Consider the following 21,460-nt stretch of genomic DNA (forward strand, 5'->3'; position numbering starts at 1 on the left):
ATGTCTCAATAAAGATTTATGATTCTATACATGCTTTGGGGGACAAAATAATAACTTAGGTCTATATATTTTAAGTTAGTTTGCTGTGTTTTAATATTTTTTTACATTATCTAGAAAGAAGGCTGATACTACGGAATAGTAGCCCCACACAATGAACTATAAAAGACCACAGAAATATTTAATTCTGAGTCAATGAGAAATTTAAAAAAATCTTACATAAACAGCCTTTTTCTAGTGCAACTCTTGTAGCTTACAATATAAATAGATTCTATAAGTCACTGGGGGCATTTAAATGATTCAAAGTAAGAGATTTTCATGTCTTATTAAGGTCACCACATTACATTACTAGAGTTTTAAGTTACATTCAAATTGTGTTGTGTTTTCATGCTAGTTTCCCCAAACAGGAAGTACTGCTGAACTCAGCTGTGCAATTCATTAGGAGCTGGCACTGAAATAATGTTGTGGAGGAGAGGTGTAATCTCTTGTCCTTCACCATGCAGATAATCTGCCATCTGAAGTGTGGCTTCTCTGTAAACTCCTGGTCACACAGAAGCCTCTCCCTCTGGGAGAAGAGGCATTTGTGTGGATGACCCAGCTCACATGGGTAGTTTTCTACATAGTGGAGGTGAGGGGCTTATATTGGGGCCTAATCAACAGCAAGAATCGGGACTACCCCAAACACATATTGCAGATGAGCCTGAAAATCTCAGCTTTTCTTTAAAAGAAACCAAAAAGGTTTCTAGGCTATGTGGCTGTAAAGAAAGGCCTGTAAATATAACTGCACTAGGTAGTTGTGAGGAAAGATGATGGGCATCTTTAGGCATCTTTTGGATTCAGTCAGAGAGAAGGGGAAAACTCATACCTTAGCCCTTCTTTGTAGCTACCATTTATCTCCCTGTTACATACTGCTTTCTAGCCACCCGAGCTGCCTGTCTCTTCTGCCTTGCCCATGAAAAGACCCTTTTTTCTAAGCAGGCGACTGTTTATGAGGGGAGTTCCAACATGCACCAGTTCCAACATCCACCCCTCCTGTCAATACATCCACACTGTATCGAGCTCCACACCAGCTCGCCCTGTCCCACAAGATAAGTGGCAGTGACACACCTGCTGGGAAGCTAGCACTGCAGCTTTGCCCCACTGGGTGAGTCACTACTGCTGGTATATTACTATACAACTTGTAACAAATGCTGCTATTATTGATCCAGAAAAACATTGATTTAGAATATCTGGATAGCCTTGTCCAAGTCCCTCATGCTTATGTAAACTCAGCAGTCTGCACACAGTAAATGTACAGGAGAGTCGCTTTGTGGATGCAATTTAGGGTAGTGGGGAAGAGTCATAGCTACCATTTCATTCAGCCATATACCTTCGCTTCATTTATGGTTGAAAACTGAAAATATCAAACAGTGTTTTCATGGATGAATTCAACTGCTGATCCCTAAATATATGGAGCTGAGATTGTAGCTGTACCAGTTGCTGGCACTTCTGTGACTCAGGCTACTCTCATCTCTGTATCAACTCTGCCTTCTATACTGGCTCGTGGGAGAGGGCTGGCCATTATTTGGGGCTACAGGATTGTGACATATCCCACATAGGAACAGCCTGTACACAAGGGGCTGGACTGCTCAGTCCCCAGGGGCATTGGCATGTGTGTGTGTTTGTGTGAATGCATTTATAATGGATTTATCAATTGGCCAGGCATGCCTTGACCACAGCACAATGACAAGGAGGGTCCAGTGCTCATATTACGGGGGAAAGGTAGGGGGATCTTAATGAAATCTACAAGTCCCACCCCTCTGACTGTCCCCAAATTTATATCTATTATGACCCCCACACAAATGCATTTTACAGGGTGAGTCCTTTAAAAGAGGCCCTGTGGATACAGAGTACACATGTTTCACAGAGCCTCTTTTAAAAGACTCACGCTGTAGAACAGCAGCTGATGTGGTTAGCACAAAGGGCAAGGGGACAGGATACATCTGCCCCTGTAAGGCCCCACATCAGGGCAGACTGTCACAGCTGTTCCATCATGGTTCACAGCTGCTTGCCCACATGTGAAGCTTCCAGGGCACTTGGTAGGGGTTGAATCATGCCCACTTTGTAGAGATGTCCACATCCCACTAAAGGATTGAATATTCATTTTTAATGCTGAAGTAATAGGTGCTTTAAAATCTTCCTGCCCAAGCTTGATATGTCACTACTTATGAACTTCAGTACAGGTAGCTCATCTACCTTCATGTGACTATAAATGTAGTAAAGTCAGGAAAACTCAGGATTCTAGAGACAGGACTGATTATACGAAACCCTACCAAATCTGGTCAAAGGGTTACAAAATTTCTAGGGGCATGAGATCCAAGTACATAAGACATTCAGACTGGATAAAATCTCCTCCAAAAATATTTTCTTAAACATTATCAAGTGAAATAGAGAAAATGGCACAAAGACATTAAAATTGGGGGGGGGGAGCATTAATGATTAGGAGCTGCATTCATCTGGTAGTGGTAAGTTAAAACTTGAGGACTGGCTAAAAGTACAAGGATTGTCAAAGGTTTTCTTCACTGCTGCAAAAAATTGGAAGTTTTTAAATACTAGGACAACACAAACTACAGCTAATTATTTTGTTCAGCAAAAAATAAAAAGTAAACACAGAGTTTTCTATTTCTTAAGACAAAAATCTCTTTGTATGAGATAATGAATAAAAACCACTGGTTCAACAACTAAGCAGCCTCTTGGGTAACAGCCACAATTGCAGAAATGTGTCTTTGGCAGGAGACAGCCAGAGTAACAGAAACAGATGGATAGTGTCGGAGAATGCACATCAAAGAGGGACAAACAGCAACAGAGCAAAGAAAGTAAATTCAAAAACATGATGAAATTATATCTTACCATATAATATTTTTGTAAGAAAAAAGTCATGCTGCAGTTTGTGTGGCTGCCAATAGGTGGCCATGAGAACTGCAGCGACAACAGCAGGCAGAGCAAGTGAGCAGAGCAGACAGGCTGGCAGCACGAGTGAGCGAGCTGGCAGAGCAAAACGGCAGGTGGATTACCCAGGAAGGCCTTCCCATGTTCTGTCTGCAGCCACTGCCACCTGGGACGCCTGGGGTTTGAACGAGCAGGCAGGCAGTCCAGCAGATTGAGCATGCACCCTGGCAGACCTTCATGTGCTCCCTGTCTTTGTTGCTGCTGCCCAATGTTTGCCAAAAACTCCCCCCTCTCCTCACAACTTGCCTCAAACCACTGCAGTATGAAGCAAAGGGGAGAAAGACTTTCTCCTCTTCATTCCCCTGTCGTCTGCAAGTGGCAGCAGGATCTTGGGATGAGGCAAGCTGTGAGGGTATGGGTATGTTTTGGGGGATGGGGATCTGCAACTGGGGTGGCAAAAGTTAGACAGATTAAATGAGGTGTGAGGGGATGGGGAGCTTTGAGTGAAAGAAGGGGATTGGCAAAGGGATTGGGGGAGTTGGCAAGCAATGTGAGCCACAGCAACGCTCCCTAATGAAGATGATATTGTCAGATATGTCCTATGAAGGGATAGTGATCTGACAAGCATGTGCAAATGAACTGACAACCATTATGTCCCATAGAATTGCCAGATTATGGCTTTAAACACACCAACGTGGCTATGTATATTCTAAAACAAGGTATTAGTATCACTAGCCAATTACCAAAATCATTTCATAATCTGATAATTCTTTATACCTTTTCGATTTTTTTCTCCATCCTTAGTAAAACAATTATTATCATAACCACAATTTCAAAAGGAAGATGATCCACAGACTGATCTAATGGCATATTGTCTGCCTCTTTTATCCTTTTGCATATCATTTCTCATATATGAAATTTTCATCTGGTCACCCTAACTTAGCCTCTTGTGTCTGCCCTGCCTGTGTGCTGTAATTCAGAATGGAAAATGAAATGATAAATTTTAATAGCAATGAGTATTTTGGACACCTTTTTATACCTTATTCGTATTAAATACAAACTTATCCTTAAGGCAGGAAGTATAGCTTGAATATAAACAAATAATGCCTACATCACACTTATTAAAGTTTCTTTCCAAAAGGTAGCATACATATTTTGAGAAAACAAAAGCTGTATCATACCTGGACCAAGCAGCGGGGACCGGTTTGACTGGGCACTTGACTGGTGCGGTGGCTGAGGTTCAGCCATGTTTGCGTTGATAATGGTGGTGCTAGTGGTGGCGGTTGTGGTACTGCTCTGGATTACAGGATTGTTTCTATCCCACATGTTTACAGTCTTGTTGTTATTGTAATTTGGGTCACCCCAAGCTGAGGTACCATCATCAATCTCCATCTTGCGCCGAATGGATGGTGGGGAGGGCTCTTCCCACCCCGTTGCTTCATTACTATCTTTCTGTTTGGCTGGCACTGGTCCACCAACCCATCCTGATCCAGTCTGTTTAACAGAAGCAGCTCCTCCCCAATTACTCACGTTGTTGTCCTGGGATTTAGAAGCCCAATTCTGTTGAGGACCAGGTTTTAAAGATTCCCCCCAGCTCGTACCTGTATTAGCCTTGCTGTTTGTGCCATTTCCCCATCCAGTGGTCCCAGAACGCGTAGTATCATTCCAGCCAGACCCTGCTCTATTGTCAGCATCCCATCCAGAACCATTCTTTTTCCCATCTCCCAAGTGTCCAGGGACAGATGAGGAATCAACCCAATCTCCACCCCCTGAAGTCCAGCCTGGATTCGATTTCTGTCCATCTCCCCAGTTTTGAGATTTGGGTTTCTGAGGTTCACCCCAAGTAGGCGACTTGTCCTCCTGATTTGTGGTCCCACTCCAAGTGTGGCCACTTTTGGCAGCAGCAGCATTATTGACAGCAGTAGAACTTGCCGGCTCTCCCCATCCCCCTGGGCCATTTGGCGCTTTGTTATTGTTGTCGCCCCAACCTGTATTAGTTGGAACTGTTGCAGGTGGAGAGCTGACCCACCCAGATACTGAAGAGGTATTTGTACTGTTCATGATGGACCCATCATTCTTGCCCCCCGAGTTTGAAGGCTGAGTAGCTGCACAACCCCAGGCCTCAGTTCCATTGTCATTCTTTCGTTCAGACCTTGGGGATTCTTCAAATTCCCAGGCAGTGTTTTGTTTTACAGGAGTCTGTCCCCATCCAGTGTTGGACAGAACCCTTGGGTCAAGGTCATTCCTTGGCAACTGGACTTGTCCTTGGTCTAGCATTCCCTTGTCTCTTCTTCGAGCCTCTCCAGTTCCTTCCCTCCCAGTACTGCCTTCATTCTGACTCCCATTGCTATCATTACTGCCTTCACTACCTGTGTTGCCAGATGCTGCAGCTTTGGCCCAAGAGTTTATTTGTTCATTGCCCTGCTGCATGGCAGGATTCTGGCTGGTAACACTAGAGCTATCCCACCCTGTTGATCCTTTCCCATTGATGTCATTACTGGAATGCTGGTTTGGGGGCTTGCTCCATTCACCATTAACGCCATTACTGGTGCTGCGGCTTGGGTGGCCCCAAGCACCAGAATGCATATTACCAACGCCACTGTTGCCACTGCCCCTGCCCCATGCTAAGATCCCAGGACCAGCAGGAGGCCCCGAATCCCATGCACTTGTTCCATTCCCTTCCTTTTGTACAGCACTGCTGGATCCATTTTGTTTAGCACTTAATGCTGAGTTCACAGTGTCTCCATTCCCCTGACTGAACCCAGAATTGCTGTTTCCTGTGGCAGGATTACCTGGGGATATCCCCCACACTGAATTGCCCATTCCTTCACCACTTCCCCCACTGACTTGAGAAACTGATGTCCCATTAGCACCAGGAAGGCTTTGCAGGTGGGGCGGAATGATGGCCCCCATGCCAACAGCCATGCCCCAGTTCGGCAGTCCATTTGTCTGCATTGCATTGATAGGGTTTGGTGAAGAGTTCATGGGGTTAGCGTTATTTGGTCCATCAGTGTTAAGGTTCTGAGGTTGTACGCTGAAAGACACATTCTGAGAAGTGGACGTTTGTGGTTCTGTGCTCTCTTGCGGCAGCAAGTTTCCCCAAGCACCTAAGGTGCCCGTTGGGTTCCCATTCTGGTTGCCCATGTTCTGACCTATGGCACTGACTGGACTGCAAATACTGGAAGGGTTGCCTGCTCCCACAGTTCCTTCATGTCCGAGTACAGGCCAGGCAGCTGGATTGGCATTTGGATTAAGGTTAAGATTAATGCCAGCATTTGAGTTGGAAGCACCCCAGCAATTTTGACTTCTACCATCTCCAATCATGTTGTCCATCTTTCCATCCCCACCACTGGCAGAGCAATGAGCTAAGCCAGAGTTGGAACCTGTGGCAACACCCCACACTCTGGCTGAATTTCCATTACCATTTGCTCCACCAGCTCCAAGGGCACTCTGGTTAGAAGTGCTTTGGATGAGTGCTCCATTGGTGCCATTATTGCCATTGGGTTTCTTTGTATGTCCAGTGAAGTTGCCTTGGGCACTCCCTGTAGCCATGCTACTGTTCTCTGAGCCACAGTTGGAGGCAGAGTCAGTGTCTGTAGTACATTCTGAGGCAGATTCAGTCTCAGTTCCTGTAATGGAAGGCCACGCTTCCTTGTCAGTCCTGTCTATTATCACTTTATCCCAGCTGCAATTGGCTTCACTTCGGAAAGTGGGCTGCTGTCCCCAGTGAGTATTCTCATAATGGTCTCCCAATCCGCTGTGACCAAGGTCTGAAAAATTAAACATGATGTAAATTAGTCTGCTATCCAATGACCCAGATACATCAGCTGAACTCTGGCTTGATTGTTATGTTTACATTCTTTATAGTCCTTTATAGTCTAGCTTATGGGTAGGGGTTCCCAACTTTCACTAAGCCCTTGGAGAAGCACGGCTTGTGAATACAAACAAATTGTTCAATAAGCATAATAATGCATTTTGAATTCTAGGTTCTGAAAAAACAAGTATGTTCAGTGCTAATACACAAAGGATTTACATGCAGACAATAGTACTATTTCTCTTTTATTAGGTTGCACTGATAGGGTCAGATATAATAAGCAATACTTTGGGGCATGCAATTTCCAATATTTTCCTATATGCCACATACATTTTAAGCTGAACTATTAAATGGGAACTAGAAATGAAAGAAAAAATCTACAAAACCAATCAAGCGTATTCTGTGGTCAACAAACAGTTATTCATGCCTTGTTAAATTTAGAAACAGAGATAAAAACTTCACTGTGAGGACTGATTTCCAATATTAAAATACTTCTCAAACATATGAGTTGTTATCACTTTCAGTTGTATGTTTTCACTGCATGAAATGAAATCAAAGAAATACTTTAGAAAGTATTATCACTGTAAACTAAGACTTTGATGACACGTCTGGTACTCGTTGGCATACATACTATCACTCTAGCACAGAAGGTGGAGCCACACATAGTGCTGGTGCACAGGACTGGGTCTCTTCAAACAGGAGCCAACATACTAGTCCACATCACAGCAAAGGACAGGCCTAGGCTCTTAGACCAAGGTCATAGATTAGAAATCACAAGGTATAATAGAGAGAACCGCTTGTAAATAGCTGCAGGATTGAGGCCTTTCATTCATTTCATATATATGAACAATCAAAAAGATGGGTGCTTTAAAAAAAAGGTAACTATGACGGTAGTTAATAATGAAGATCACTTACATTTTGTACTATAGCACTGATAGCTATTAAATATAAATTGCATGTTCTGTACTTGTCATATATGATTTGGGACTTTAAAATGATACTTGATTGACAGGCCAATCTCCCTCTACAAATAAGCTGGATCTTCTCAAACAGCTGTTACACTGTGCCTCGTCCAGATATAAGCCAGCCCCTAAACTGTTAATGCTGTAGGTTTCGACAATTTGAGTTTTTTAAGACTGATGTGACAAAATTCCACAATTCTAAATTGGGGCAACAATAACTTCCCTGCCGGAAATAAAAAGTAATCAGTACCATGACCTCAATGAACATTTTAATGTAACTCCAAGATCTGATATCATAATCAGTATTTTAAATGATCAAAACATATCAGAAAGCAATCTCGAAATCAGAGTGAAAATGTAACCTTATGAAGAAAAACATGGACGTTCGCTATAAATGTGCATCCTGGAACAAAAAAACTCCATTCAAATTCAATGGGAAATGGTTAAGCTTGTATGTTTACCAACATAAACAGACATTGACTGATTTGATCAGCACTTAGATCTGAGGTCAGAACTAATCTCAAAACTAGTACAAATTTGAAAGCATCCAAAAAGTCAGCTTCTTTCTATTTGTTTCTTTCATTCTAGTAGCTGAAATACTTGTTTATGCAGTCAGGAATTCAAAAAGCACAAACATTTAAGTGGGAATCTGTCCTGCAAGTTTGCTTTCACAACAACACTGACTCCATAAATGCTGAAGCTGTCAAGACTTTCCCAGAAAGGCATATGCAAATGTGGAAGGGTTAAGAGATGAGAACGCTAAATAAAACAGCTTTATTTAGAGACAAAATCCAAAATTAGGCAACGCATGTGGAAAAGCCTATTACTCTTTTAATTTTCTTCACTACGGTATGCTACAAAGTATGTTCCGTCTGATGTGGGAACCTTTAATGCGTTCAGAAAAAGAGCTGAGCAGCGTAAAAAAGAGCATTCTTCATTATTAGATAGTGAGTACTCCATGAAACACTAACACTCCAAAACCAAACAGCAGTAGATAATGACAAATAACAACTTCATTTTTTTGCCCAGCGCAGCATATCTTTAGCAAGCAGCTCTTTCTCTGAGGACGCCATTTTATCAAACCTGAAAGGCAGCCAAAAGCTTAGGACGCTGTGCTGCTGCTGCTGTCTCTGAAACATTATGTAATAAACTGATTTAGCAGAAGCAGATGCCATTTGCCCCCTTCCCCCCCCCTTGCTGCTCTATAGGGGCCAACGAGTAATGAAATACCTGAGAAAAGGTGCTGCCCAACCATCCTAGGAGACGCTACATTGTGTGCAGAGCTGTCTCCCCTCCTGCATCTAGGTTCGCCTGGGCTCTCGGCTTCAATATGTCGGCTGTGTACAGAGTGAGCCTCATCCTGTAGAGCTGCCAAGAAAATCGCTCAGTGCAAGTGTGCGCCCAGACAACCTGCAAGCTTGCTCAGGCCCTAGCTGTGCTGGCTTTGGAAATGCCCTTTCCTCACAGGGAGACTCCTACCCCCACCTCCAGCAGCACACAGCCCCCTTAACTCTGGGTAAGGTATCAACAGATGAGGATTTTAAAGCTTTGATTATCTAATTGCAGCTGACACTAAACCGATCTTCCTTCCTCTTTAAATTCTTTCAACTGTCACAAAACATTTTCACTTCGAGACCTAGCCACAATTAGCACGGTGGCTGCTTTTCTTCTGGTTTTTGAAAGTCAGCCAAAAGAACAGCCGCATATTGCCGATTGGCTGCATGCAAATACATTCCTGCCTCCTTCATGTTTCCATCCTCTTCTTTCCTTCTCTAAACAGCAGTGCTACACACACTTGGCATACCAGCACTAACTACAATACCGGGGACAAACCTTATATAGAACCTGGCAAGCCTCCAGGTGCTTAATTACTTCTCTGCCTTTATCGCGAAAGCTGAAAACATGCAAGTCTATTAAAAATCACAGCTTCTATTTGTGAGCGTACAGCATTGTCACTGCGTGCTCAAACAATACATTATAGGCTGTAAGTGCTTTTCCCTCTCGCAATTTCAAAGCATGGAATGGCAGAGGGAACTCTTTTACTGCTGCTTAAAGTTCATTGTCAGCCTTCCTAGATTTTGAGAGCAAATCAGGTGATTTATAGCATACAAGCTATGAATTACGGTGCCATCCATCTATCCAGCCTTTAAGACTATAAAATCAACCACCAATAGGGATTACTACTAATAATATAGTTGTCCTAGCATAGGATAAGTACTCCCAGAAGTAACTAAAATATGCATCAACTTGCCACAGCGGATCTCATAGGAGAAGAATCAGCTGCAATTATTCAGAAACAAAAAAGTTAAATTGCACACAAAACATTATCTAGCTCCTAAAAATATAAACATAAAACTGCACCAAGCATATGAAGGAACATAGCCAACATTCTGTGAATTTAAGATATATATACTGTAAATTTAAAAAGTAAGTTTCTAGCCCATAAGAGTTATATGCTAGGCTCAAAAATGAGCAGGCATTGCTAATGGAAGTAGCCAGAGGAGCTGTTGTGAAAGGAGAAAGATTTCCAGTGGCCAGAACTTCAAATGTCCTGCAGTCTTCAGCATGCAAGGGTTCATTTACCTGCACAGTGTACTGTCCTCTGTGTAACTGAAAAAAGTGTGTAAAATTAAAAATGCAAATGTGCTTAGTCTGCATGAATTTGCCTGCAAATTTCTACATCCTGAAGCCTATATGCATTTAGGTTACTTTGGCACCATTTTTAAGTGCAGGGTATACATGGCCAACAATCTCTTTTATTAAATGACACTGTATCACTGATGTCTCTTTGAACATTTAGTCATAAGCAGCTGCCACCAATTCCTCAGTCGTTGCAACTGCTTTACCTTCTCTTAAGAATTTATATTTTTGGGTTTCAGTATTTTCTTTAATTTTTTTTGCTCTCATTCTTGGATTCTCTTTTCTGTAAATTTTATTTTTCTTTTAAAAGTATTTCTGTACCACCTTCTCATAATCTAACAACAATATTAAAAAATTATAAAACTTTAAAAAAAAACCAGATCAAATACTGCATAGGCCTGTCAGTGTAAGAAAGTCTTCAAGAGACACCTGAAAGCCTAAAGCCTGCAGATGCCCACAGGATGGGCTGGTGACACTGAATATCACCTGGAACCACTGGGTTGGTGGCTTGTTAGGTTTCCCCATCCCACGGCTGTCAATGTGTGTAAATGACTAATCGAAGGAGGGAGGTGCAAATATATCAGATATGTCAACATATCTGCTACAAAGTAGTGTTAGAAACAGGGATAGAATAGCTAGGAGCCAAATGGCTTCTGGGACCTGGGTTGTGGGCGCCAAAACAGAATGTCTAGACGCCAGGGGGAGGGGGGTCAGCAACACTTCTTATTTATTATTTTGATAAGCATGAATTAATATGCAATTCACATAAGTGACACATTGTTAATATCACATTTTTAGCAGAAATTGTTAGTACATGTTTAATTTGGTGTTTAAAATAAAAGTATTGGTACCGTACTTCAGTTTTCAAAACACTCTACTCTTTATTGTTCAACTCCTTAACATATTGTCTATCCTTAACATATACTTTGAGGCTTCAAAGCACATATATTTCAGTAATCCTTGAGTGACAACCAGGCACACACAAAATGGCACTCAGACTTTTTGAGGTGCTCGCAAATGGAGAATCTTTGGGTGCAAAATGCACCTGCTAATTTTGAGCCCTGCTACAAATATATCAAATATGTATTTTTAATTTTTAAAAATCCACTGTGATGTGTTCAAAGTACTATTTATGAGTTAGTTTCTAACAATTGCTAAATACTGAAAAGCCAGACATTAGTTTATGAGGAAATAAAATTACTTCTGCCCTATTAACCAACATCTGTCTTCCTTTTCCATCCCAAAGGTGTCCTGAATTGAGCTATAGTTGTCAGGCATCCTATGGGGACGGGATGGGCATTTAGGAATATATTTCACTCCAGAATGTATATCTGGAAAGAGTTATACTCTGCACTTGTAGCTACTTGGTTGTCCTTTAAACATGGTAGACTTCAAAGGTATTTAAAATGTGTTCCAAACTATTCCAATTACTCACAGACATACTAGATAGAGAGATCAGCTGTTGGCAGGATCTTGCCAATGTTGGAAGACTCCCAAGCACCTGGTAGCCAAGCACCTACAAGTTTAAGTTTGGCATTTAAAACCATGACAAAGGCAACCCCAAAATGTGATGCTGGCCCTAGGAATTAAAACCACTTTTCCAGTCTTGCACCCAACCACCTCTATGTCACTAAGTAATGGGTGCAGCAATTACTAATGCTGTTTTCCATTTTTTTCCCTTTGTTGCTTTTATCTCCTGACTTTCTTCCATCACAGAACCAAAGGTGGTGTACATGTAGTTTATTACAGATTATCAATTTAAAGCTATTCTTTTCTTTCAACCCTGCAGAAAATATTTTTCTTTTTGCAAAAAGAGAGTTACAACTCTCCAGTTATATTACTTTCTCAGATGTCTGGGATTTTTTTTAGGCAAGTCTCAAGCAGAAAATAAAAGCAGTGTTCTCTTTTTGGTGCAAGTTACAATTGCAATAATCTTCTAAACACACAAAAATGGTAATTTTACTTTTTAATATAATTTTACATGGGAATATTGTATACCGCACAGAGGTTTTTTAAAAATAAGACATTTATAAATGCATTTAAATAAATAAAATAATGTGGCCACCTCTAACAGAGTATCATAATGCTTAGGACAACATATATGTGTGTATGTAACTTGAAACAAACATGTGCATACATTTTAGGAGATAAATTAAAATCAGCTTTCTGCTTAGAAATTAATCTATTTATCTGGAATTGTCATTTGAAATCCTAAACTTCTTTTACATGATAGGCACCTTCCTCTCCACCACAGCAAGTAAGTGTTATGTCACAAACATCCCAAAGGAAGATTAGGACTTCAAGTGGGACATAAGCAGCAGGAAGAGCAGGTCAACTTCCAACCCAGTCAAAACCGATTAGCCATGCTAAAAATATACAAAAACTCCATTGTAAGGCAGCAAAGGTTACTGATTACATAGTACACTTTTCACAGCCTCCCAAATGCCAAGTTTAGCCAACTACCAAAGTGATGCTCTTCTTCCTTAACCTCGAGACAAACATTTTAAGGCTCAGCTATTATTAGATGCAAAGGCCATGTCTCACACACTCCTTCTGACCGTTCTGAACCCCCTTCTCCATGTAGCCAAACATTAATGATATGATAGCCTTGAAGAATTCTCATTCAGTTTCCGATATACCCCACTGGGTAGTGGGTTAATTTGTTCACTCTCCCCCCCTCTCCCCCATTGAGAAATAAAATTATATTAACAGACATTTCAATGTTCGGCTCAGGGACAAAATCTTTTAAGCAAACTACTACTTAAATTTCATGTTTATATGATGATGAAAAGTGTACTAAGCACTTAATGTATTTTGGGAACATAATGTAGGAACATATTATAATACAAGAAACGTATTCTGGCAACCAGTGGACGATATCCAATATTAGTCATACTCAGAGTAGAACAACTGAAATCAATGGAATTATGTAACTTAAGCACCTTGATTTCAATGGGTCTACTCCAAATATGGCTTAATTAGCTATCACTCAGAAATTTCGAAATATCAGGGGTCTGAATTTCAATAAGTATCATATAACAGGTACAGCAAGTGACAAGGTTTTAAAAGGGGATATTAACAAATATATCAGAACCTACATAATTCTGGGGAAATTCTCCTTTCATTCTTTGTGAACTTTGGACTAAACTGCATTTATAGGAATATTTTTCATAGTTTTAGACCTCAAGATACTCAAGGCAATGCAATCGTTTGTAATTCAGTGAAGTCTGAATGTTTAAGCTAGCATCCAGTTTTAAGGTCTCATAAATTATGTGCAGAGGTGTATCTAAAATAGTGGTCACAAGTCTACTGCTCTTTAAATGCTAAGTTATTGTTTAGGCATTGCACAAAAGTGGTTGTCCTTATATTTTGGAATGTGTGTAGCTTTCCACTTCCATACCCACCTTTAATTTTCACTCTAGTTTGAGAGTTTTCCAAAACACATCTGCTTTTCAAAGTCGTCAGCTATACTACATGAAACTATGTTTTTAATTAGCAAAATATGGAACAATAATGCTCAAAAATGGTCTGAATGCACTCAACAGTTCTACTGCTGAAGAAATGAAAGTAAAGCTGCCTGGATCAGAAATCACCTGGCAACCATATGTAAAGTGCTCTGATAGAGTAGGGTATAAATAGTTTAGCAATAATAATGTTTTAACAAATATGGCATTTATTTGCATACATATTTTATGTATTAGGTAACTGATTACTGCCCATGGAAATTTATGTTGTATCTTAGCAATTTTATTATTCATTCAGTTTAAAGATATACTGGAAAGCATAAAACTCCTCCAGTTCCATTACTTCTCCTTCCTGTCATCTTTCCTTCAAGTGTACATTCGGTGCTAGCATTCTCGTTGGTTCTCCACTTACATATTTAGATTTCAACAGCATCAGCACTTAGAAAATCTATCCAAGGCCTTCTGCCAAAAGTGGAGTTCTTCTCCAGACATTCAAACATTTGATGTGCAACCAAGAAACTAAAATCATTTTGTTTTAAGACTGAGCAGAATGTGCTTCAAAACCATATGAAACCTGATGGCATATTTATTTTCCTATCTTATTAAAGTATTTTACTGCTATTGTTTTCATATGTTCCCCACCCAGAAATATCAAGGCTAGGCAGAATTAAAAACCTAAATAAAGGACAAAGCAGAATCACACTGCTATAACTGAGAATGCATTCTAAACCCAGCCTATTTCAATCAAAACCCTAAGGTTTATGCATAACTCCACATGAACTAATCCACTAGGAAGAATAAAATAAAGCAATTTGCATAGAGGCTGCAGGATAACTGTCTTTCAAGAATAAACATATTAAAATACATAGGGTTGCACCCAAATGCTGCTGAGTGTGCCTTCACCTTCCTGTCCTGTCCTCTATAGTCCCCACACCCCCAAAAGGGGGCAGGCCTCCAGAGCATATTTGGGAGTTCACAAAAGCTGCAGTCCCATTGCACAAGTGCAGCTTCACTCGCACAGCACTGGATACAACACATGTATTTTCAATTAAAGATCTCATATTAGCTGGTAACAATTTGATGAAATGTTACAACCACACTAAAACCAGCATTTAAGGTCTAGGACTTCAGACCTTTGAGAAAAAACAAACAAAGGAATGTTAAGAATTTAAGGAATGTTTCAGCATTCAGCATACCTAGAAAAGATTATTTTGCCAGCCTTAAGACTGCATAGCCAGGAAGCACAAAAACAATACAAGAAGGCACAAGAGCTGGAGGGAAATGGGGTAAGACTCCAATAAGAAGGATGTTGGCACTTTTTGCTTACAAGGATTCTTAAACTGCTACAAACAATAATCAAGTGCCAGCCAATTTTTCTATCACTGTTAAGCGTATTAAGGCATACAAATGAAAGAAAAATGGGAAGCAGGGCTCAATTAAACTCAAACCTCACCACGATTTAGCCCCTGAAACTGTTTTTTGATTTTGACTTTACTGCTCAGGTTCCGTCCTGCTGTTCATGAATGCTTTCCTCCTCATGTCTGAAGAACCACAGTCTGATCCCAATGAATGTGTTTCAGAGGACACAGAACTTTCAGTTAGACTTCAGCACTGCCCCCTCTGAGTCATAACCATTTAGATTGGGGGAAATGCAAAATAGTTTACTAATCACAATAATCAATAAAATGGATTTTTAAAAAATATACCTAAAGCATTTATCCATTTGTTTTTGGATAAGGGATTGGAAAGATTTGCACTCAGTGTATCTTGAACTCCTTCTTACGAAAGAATGCCTCCTTCCATTTACTTACTCCAAATAAGCCTTGCATTTCATTCATACTGCCTGGATCAGCTTTGGTAGACCCCTTTTAGCCTCATCTTTTCTCAGGCTATTATTGGGAAGGAATATATTCTGAGATCCACAAGTAATTCTTCTCAGCTATGATATAAGCTGGCCTAAAGCCCATTAACTCTCACAGGACTAGCTCATCCTGCTACAATATCATATCATGCATTTATAGCAGGAACAGTTGCCAACTCTCATGGTTTCTTAAAGTAACAGCTGCTGAATTTTTCAACTGACTTAAACAAACAATACGTTCCAACTCAGATTTTGAGAAATAAATTGTGTCAACATTCTGTATAAATTATTTTATTCAAACCAATACAGAGATAGAGTGGCTCACTGAAACTTATGCTCCAACCCTAGCTCAGCCCATTTCATCAACCACACTTTCTCAGTATATAACGAAACAAAGTGGACTCCACAGCACTAGAAAGGGCCTTCAAGAGCAGTTGTGTCTCACCATTCCATAACGAAACTACGGCCTTGACAGGATCACCTGTTCTATCCACTGAAAAATCCCCACAGCAGTTAGGAATCTATCAGATTCCATCAGTCTCCAGCAGGTGGACCATCCTAACTGGTTCCCCACCCTTGCAGGGGAGAATTGTCGTTGCAAGTCCATATCTCACAAAGAAGTGGTCTGACCATGATAAGGGAGTGATATTCACCATCCTTTATTTCCAGACCACTCCTCTCCTCACATGAAGTGAAGACTAAATCAAGATTATGCCCTGTTCTGTGCCTTGGACCAATGACTATCTGAAAAAGGCCTATGGTTGCCCTGAACTCCCGAGCTGAACATAAGGAATCCTCACCATGCATGCTGAAGTCACCCAAACCACCTCTCTGGGTTCCTCCAACAAGACAACCTCAGCCAGTTCGGTCAGGGAGGCTATTGAAAAACAAGACTATCAATTTCTACCAGCCATGATGGCTGCATACTACCTCCACAATCAGAAACCATATGCCTTTGGATACCAGTTGCTGGATATCAAAGGTGGGGAAAGTATGCTTTATCTACCTACCTACCTACCTACCTCCCTCCCTCCCTGCCTGCCTGCCTGCCTGCCTATCATCTGTCTGTCTGTCTGTCTGTCTGTCTGTCTGTCTGTCTGTCTATCTATCTATCTATCTATCTATCTATCTATCTATCTGACTTATATACCACCCTCCATCATATCAGGGTGGTTCACAAGGTAAAAATACAAGATAAAAGCACAAATAGTTAAAACAAAAACAACAAAACAATAAACCCCCTCCCACAAACACATTTTAAAGGCTGTAGAAGCATTTGGCAAAATTATAAAAGGAAGACTCAGAAGACCTAGTGGTGTCAGACAATGATTGCAATGCATAAGCAGCAGCTTCTTAGAAAGGGAAGAGGGCTATGTTATTCCCATTCCTCTACCTCAATCTGGAGGTAGGTCCACGTAGGTCCTGCTTGCAAACTTCACAAATGGCTGACCACTGTTAGAATAGGAAGTATTTAGAGCAAAGGACTAAATGGCCTTTTGGTCAGATACAACAGGGCTCATCTTGCACAGAAAGCCCCAGTTCAATACCTGGCATGTTCAGGTATTGCTGAGAAAGAGACCAGTCTGAAACACTAGAAAGTCACTGCCAGTCGGAATAGACAAAGCAGAACCAGATGAAACAATGATTTGACTATGACTGCACACATACTATACCTTTCAAGCAACTCTGAAGCACATTCTTTCCCTTCAGAGAATTCTGGGCATTGTCTTTTACCCCTCACATATTTATAATTCCCAGCAACACTTAACAAGCTATACTGCCCAGAATTCTTGGAGGGCAGAAATGTGTTTTAAAGGTATAGTGTGTATGTAGCTTTGATGTAAGACAGCTTCATGCATTCATGGACAAATTCTGCGGACAGCTTTCCTCAGATTGGGTTGTGCAGGGGAACAGCTGGTAGTATGAAATGTTTGAAACATATCTACATATGTCATAAACTAAGAGTGGGGGACCTGTGACCCTCCAGATGTTGCTGAACTCCAACTTTCCTCTGCCTCAGCCAGCCAGTCATGGATGATAGGAGTTGTAGTCCAACATCTGGACGGCCACAGGTTCCCCACCCCTTCCATAAACAGTCAAAATTTAAGATTTCTCAATAGGCAGTGAGCTATAACTGCGTTGGAATTGCTGGAAACAGGCAGGAGGGAGGCTGATATTTCTTGCTTGCCTGGATGTCCAGTTTACTCAAAGCAGAGATGAAATGCAGCAAGGAGAAACAGATGGGAGTGGATCCAAGCAAGTGGACAAGAAGCTGCTGCACAGGGGTTAGAGGAGCAAGACAGATATTTGTGACTGAGCAGGAGATACAGAGAGTTTAGAAGGGATGTGTGATTTCAAACGTTTCTGAAGATTGGTTAATGAGAAATATTATGAAGCATTACTTGAGTACATGTTATATACCTATTTTCCCCATGACAGCCTTCTATTATGAGAACTGAAGATCTGAAAGGAATACCTGAAGTCAACCAAGCATGAAGCAAGATTAAATGTTGTGTTATGTTTTCCTATGTGGGCTACAAATAACTATGAAGAAAATTAATGTTGTTATTGTAACAGTGAATATTTTAAGATTATCCGCATTATGGCTACATCAGAACAAACCTTAAAATTATACACATGTAACCTAGCATGAAGCCAAAGTCCATTGAGAAGGCAACATTGCCTCATGGCTTTTAGGACACTTATAGCTTCTGAACATTGTAGCAAGGATGCAGCTCTGACAAAACATAGTAAATCAATCTACCAATTAACAAAATAAAGTGAACAGGCAAGACTCTTCAAAGGTGTGTTAACTGTAAGGCCTCCATATAGCATACACCTTAGCTTATAGGATCTGCCTATCTCAGTATAAGTATATTCAAGCACAATATGTTTCAATGTCTACTCAGAATGGGGTATCAAGGAAGCAAAAGCACCATAACAATTATTTAAGCCAAAATATACTTCAAGATGTACGGACTCAGAATGGTCCATTCAAGATATACAAGCATCAGGCTGTGAAGGTTTTGGTTGAAGGAATGCACTCTTCCCATGGAGATCCACCTTCCATTTTGAGAGTTGTATTCCTTTTGTACACCATTTTTAGATACATATGATTTCACAAGGTTGCATCCAACTAAGTTCTAATAAGAGTAGACCCACTGAAATTGACAGACATGGGTTTAGTAATTTCAGTGGGTTTACCCTCAGTAGAACTTAGCTGAAAACAACCACTGCCTCAATTAATTAGTCCTAGCTGTTGCCTGTAGGAAAGCTTTTACAATTACAAGCTGCTTCTTGCTAACTTGATTTCAAGACTTTTAGTTAATTACATTTATATTCTAACCTCTCAGGGAAGCATGCATGGGCAATGTTCTCAACTAGAGTATGGTAAGCAGAGATCAGCAGTGTTGAAACAGGCAACATTTGGTACAGAAACAGCATGTGACTACTGCTTAATAAGCTACCAACATGGCTTTATTTGAGTGTTTCTGAAGAATTAAGTCTCATTTCTACACTGCTCGCACATACTTTCTAGGTGAATGTACTCCTGCGACCAGAGAACAGAACAAAGTCTTCCCCTCTAAATGACCACTATGTTCTGAATGGGAGAAAGGCAATTTTGAGTTAAAGGTTAACTATTTAATTGAGAATCTGAACAGGTTCTCTTCATGCAATGCATTTCCCAGCATAAATCCTTACCTGTTAGGGTCTGAGTTTTACTGGGGTGGTGATGTCCACCTACTCCTGGCTGTGGAGGAGGACTTGCTCCTGCTTGTCCAGTACCTTGCGCTGGGCTCGTGCTGATCAGAGTTCCAGTAGGCAGAGGCTGGCCTCTTTTTAAGAGCTGCTTCTGTTCTTGTTGGCGGAAGCGTGGAGGCACCTCACGAGGCAGGTATCGGGATGCAGCTGGCTGCTGCCCATTGGCAGATGCACGCTTGCCATTGCTATTGTTAGTAATAGTGCTGGTGGAAGTACTGGTACTGGTACCGGCAGGTTGGGGCTGGCTTAAACTGGTCTTAATAGGTTCTGGCACTGTTGAAAATGAAATATTAAGAACACATTTATTGGGCGAAAGAATTAAACAACATTCTTTTAAAAATACAGTTTAACTGAAAGTAGATCTCAGTCCACCTTTGTACATTTGTTTTAAACAGAAACTAAGTAGTTTCCCCCAAAGTATGTGTTATGGAAAACCAACACATTGTACATTTAAATGCAATCATTTTTCTAAAAAAATATTTATTGGCAACATCGACGGATGATGAAGTATGAAGGGATCGTATGTGATGTGCATTTAAATAATTTTAGAAACAGGTCCCTAATCCATTATCATGTCGTTCCCTAATCATGGCTCCACAACTAAAAAGGCCCTGTCTCATATGCCCATCTGCTTTCTGCATATGAAGGAATGCAAGGCAAGGCTTCAAATGCTGATTTAAGTGGAAGGCCAGGGACATCTAGGATGAGGCAGATTATTGAGAGATTTAGAAGTCAAAACCAGTACTTTGCATCGGACCTGGAAACAAATCAATAACCACCACAAATGAAATAATATATGTCCCGTATTATATGCATTTTGAACCAACTGAGGTTTCTGAGCACTCACACAGAACACCTTATGTTACAATGGCTTAGAAAAACTTCATACAGCATAGTAACAGTTCATGCAGATAAAAGTCAGCAAATCATAGTTTGGTATAGTTTACACACTAGGTCACAAATGTTCAGGCAGGCCTAGGTACCAAGTTGTTAGAATAATCTCAATATCTTCTTAACAAATCACAATGAAGACTCAATTTGTGCCTTCTCATAAATGTCAAACTTCACCTCTTATCTTGTAAATCAGCTGCTGTTACATAGGTACAAAAAGAGATGCCATTCCTTCATACCCTGCTTCTCTGAACAATTACAGAATAAAAATGAGCTTAAGTATTCTACAAAATTCACAGCAGCCCTTGTGTTTTACATTCTTTTCAACTTCATTTGTAAAGCTCAAAGTCAATGTGCTGCACTACATATACAGTACATTTAACACAGCCCAGGAATGTATACTCTGGGAATACAGATGAAATACAGACTTTGTTTAAACCTCTGCAGCTGCTCAAAACTAGAAACATTTCCTGGGTTTTTAATTGGAATGAAACCAGAGCTAGATCCCCATTGTACTAACATTATCCAAGAACAATGAAGTATCAAACAGAGAAATGCTTGTACTGTATTAATCCCCACCCCCTGTAACCTGCTAAGGTTAATATCTAGAGATAGAGGAAATCACAAAGTAATTGATGGGAAAGTATATCATGACTTTTTTAAACACAACTGTACCATTAACCAGCTGATGCAGCAGTATTTGCTGTCAGAGTCAGGCTCCTGGAAAATTTTAAGCAATGTGATCCTATTAAAACAGAATGTGTGTGGGTGTTTACTAAAAGGACTTTGGGGAGGAAATTAGCTAGTTTTACTACATTAATTACATTGCCAAATACAAATGTTTTGTACCATTTAAATACAGACATCTTAATACATCTTCACAGAATTTTCTATTTCCTACCTAATCTGATCTATTGGAAATCAGTTTCTTTTTTAAAGTTACAGCTAAGAACGTTATCCAGAGATAGTAGTCCAAAACGTTCGTGCAAATTTGATGTGCAACTTTGCTCTGTTGCCATCTTGCCTTTTCTACAACACTTCTTTTCCCCCCATTTCTAATTTCCAGTATGCTCATCCTGTACCACAGGGGTGGAGAACCTGTGACCCTCCAGATGTTGCTGGAATACAATTCCCATCATCC

At 40.6% G+C, this 21,460-nt stretch overlaps 1 protein-coding gene across 13 annotated transcripts in view; it reads right to left on the reverse strand.

Moving 5' to 3' along the window:
• Window positions 1–21,460, reverse strand: part of TNRC6C (trinucleotide repeat containing adaptor 6C) — a 419,247-nt gene that overhangs the window by 42,844 nt on the left and 354,943 nt on the right. For 8 of the 13 annotated variants that reach the window (XM_053376047.1, XM_053376048.1, XM_053376039.1 and 5 more), the window contains 3 exons: window positions 19,369–19,701; window positions 8,932–9,069; window positions 4,107–6,695 (listed from right to left, as the gene is read on the reverse strand). In XM_053376047.1, coding sequence (XP_053232022.1) covers window positions 4,107–6,695; window positions 8,932–9,069; window positions 19,369–19,701 — 3,060 coding nt within the window. The remainder of the gene's footprint in view (window positions 1–4,106; window positions 6,696–8,931; window positions 9,070–19,368; window positions 19,702–21,460) is intronic. The other 5 variants (XM_053376052.1, XM_053376045.1, XM_053376051.1 and 2 more) reach the window with 2 other exon arrangements.

Source organism: Podarcis raffonei, chromosome 2, assembly GCF_027172205.1.
Source record: "Podarcis raffonei isolate rPodRaf1 chromosome 2, rPodRaf1.pri, whole genome shotgun sequence".
Lineage (NCBI taxonomy): Eukaryota > Metazoa > Chordata > Lepidosauria > Squamata > Lacertidae > Podarcis > Podarcis raffonei.